The sequence below is a fragment of the Oratosquilla oratoria genome, chromosome 11, assembly GCF_046742065.1.
Source record: "Oratosquilla oratoria isolate Oo_2021 chromosome 11, ASM4674206v1, whole genome shotgun sequence".
Lineage (NCBI taxonomy): Eukaryota > Metazoa > Arthropoda > Malacostraca > Stomatopoda > Squillidae > Oratosquilla > Oratosquilla oratoria.
This window is the reverse complement of record NC_134787.1, coordinates 40,319,790-40,322,289: the sequence shown is the minus strand read 5'-3', so window position 1 is coordinate 40,322,289 and position 2,500 is coordinate 40,319,790. Positions and strand designations below refer to the sequence as shown.

The following is a 2,500-nucleotide window of genomic DNA, read 5'->3' as shown; positions in this document are numbered from 1 at the left end:
TCGAGACGGTGGCGCCGTGCACGATTGAGGATGAAGACTTCCTGGCGGAATTCGATGGCCAGAAGTGGGAAGTAGAGTGGTATCCGAAAGAGGGATCACCTCTTTTGAGGAACAAAGTCGATTGCTACACACAGACCCTCGGAGAGGGGGTGAGGGACAACGTTGACCTTGAAGTGGAGCGGTGGATTGATGAAGGAATCTTGAGTCCTTGGGAGGAACCGGTGGAGGGTGGAATCTTGCCCTTGATGGCAGTGGTACAGCCAACCAAAAACAAAGTACGACCGGTGTTGGATTTCCGAGAACTGAACCAGTTTGTGAGGTGTCATACTGGCGATGATTTTGTAAACGTATGTAGCGAGACCCTAAACAGATTGGGCCGAATGAAGGGGTCGTCCACGATTGTAGACCTGCGGGAGGCTTACCTACAAATTCACGTGACGAAGAAGCTATGGAAATACCAACTAGTGAAATACAAAGGTAGAACTTATTGTTTAACCAGACTAGGGTTTGGGCTCTGCTCGGCCCCGAGGATCAAGACGAGAATCCTGAAGACAGCGCTGGAGAAGAATGAAACGATGAAGAAGGGCACTGACTCGTACCTCGACGACATACTGGTGGATGATAGTGTGGTATCAGCGTCGGACGTAGTGGAACATTTGGCTCGGTACGGATTAGTAGCGAAGGAGCCGGAACCGGTGGAAGGAGGAGCAGTGTTGGGACTGCGACTGGAAAGGGACGGGACCGGAAACCTGGTGTTCAGGAGAGGCAACGAGATCCCGAAGGTTACAGACGAAATAAACAAACGAGAGCTCTTCTCCTTGTGTGGCAAATTGGTGGGTCACTACCTGACTGCCGGTTGGCTCCGTGTGACGTGCAGCTATATTAAGAGGCGGTCGGGGTCGAAGGATTGGGGAGAGAAGATTGACGAGGGCACACTAAGGATGAAACGTGACGTCGTACAACGGATGAGACATGATGATCCGGTGAGGGGACAGTGGAACGCACCCCAACAGGGCCGAGGCGTAGTGTGGAGTGACGTGAGCAGCATAGCAACCGGAGCTGTCTTGGAGATAGGGGGCGTGGTAGTCGAAGATGAGGCGTGGCAGCAAAAAAAGGATTACTACCATCACATCAACGTATCAGAGTTGGACGCGGCCATAAAAGGAGTCAATTTGGCACTGAAATGGGGGATGCGTGAAGTCAAAATCAGGACTGACTCAGCCACAGTACCGGGGTTGATGAACTCGGTGCTGACGGCTAAGAAGAAAATAAGATTGGTATTGTTATCTAAGGACTTTCAACCAATAAATCAAAGTGAATATATAATCAGGATTATTATCAGTGAGTCATATTTAGAAGAAAAAAATAGACCAGTTCCGTTCAGGTAAGATCATTGATGAATATTAAGGATGAGATGAAAAGTGTGTGTGTGTATAACCATGTTAATGTGATATATTGATTGCCACAATAACCTATACCCATACAATAATATAATGGACTTTAAGGCAGACTTACATTCACACTGGTCATTCTTCAACTTATTTTTTGTTAACTTTCTAGCAGTCCTCATCTCCAGCACCACCGACAGCGACGGGAGTGGCAATACCGGTGTCAGCAGCATCAGTAGCAATGACAACAACGAGGGCTCAACCCAACGAAAACGAGCTGTCGAAGAAATTTACTTTGGTAATCAGCAGAACCCTTCCGTGGGGCTCTTTGACGATCCAGGCTTTCTTGGATCCTTTCCCTCGAGCGAGAGTGGCGCGGATGACGGTAAGGTTCTTCACTCGACCTTTCTCCCGATATACCGATATGATTGATTTGTAGTTTATGGTGCCGTGACAACTCCCGATATATCGGTGTATTTTAAGAATATACAGGTGTCTTTTAAAATGTAGGTACTGGTGGTCTTGGTATGTGCTCCTATAAAGTGCTTCCTTGGGTTCTAATTTAATCAATAACTCAAAGGACAGTACCGTGTAGGCCTATACCATAGGAAATAACTCGTAACATTCACAGCAGACGCACTGGGATAAAATTGTTCCAGAGGTTATATGTAAAATTTACAGCGTTTTTGTGAATAATTTTTCATGAGCAAAATTGTCAACATAATTTCCCTAGATTCTGTGTTTTTACAACAGAAGCCAGTTAACGTAACACTTTGGTTGATCAGTTTTACAATTATTCTCCATAAACTTAAAATGAGCACAGGGCATTGTAGAACTGCGAAATACTTCTAAAAAAAAATTGAAGTCATAGAGCTTATATAGCATTAAAACATATTCTTATCAACCTATTAGCTATTTGGAGACAAAGGCCCATCCTAGTTGCAAACACGTTGGGAAAAAAATTTGCCGTTCGTATTTCTGCAGAAATAAAATAATGTGTGTGGAGCAGACTTCACACGGCATTGACAAAATCAAATACTAATATTCACATGCGGAAGGAGTAATATATGTTGTTGTTGTTTAGAACTATGATAGATACAATAGGAAAATTA

General features: G+C 44.6%; 1 protein-coding gene across 1 annotated transcript in view; it reads left to right on the top strand.

Moving 5' to 3' along the window:
* LOC143029755 (uncharacterized) overlaps nt 1–2,500 on the top strand; it is a 77,989-nt gene that overhangs the window by 41,405 nt on the left and 34,084 nt on the right. The window contains exon 3 of the mRNA XM_076192660.1: nt 1,561–1,773. Within this exon, the coding sequence (XP_076048775.1) occupies nt 1,561–1,773 (213 nt within the window). The remainder of the gene's footprint in view (nt 1–1,560; nt 1,774–2,500) is intronic.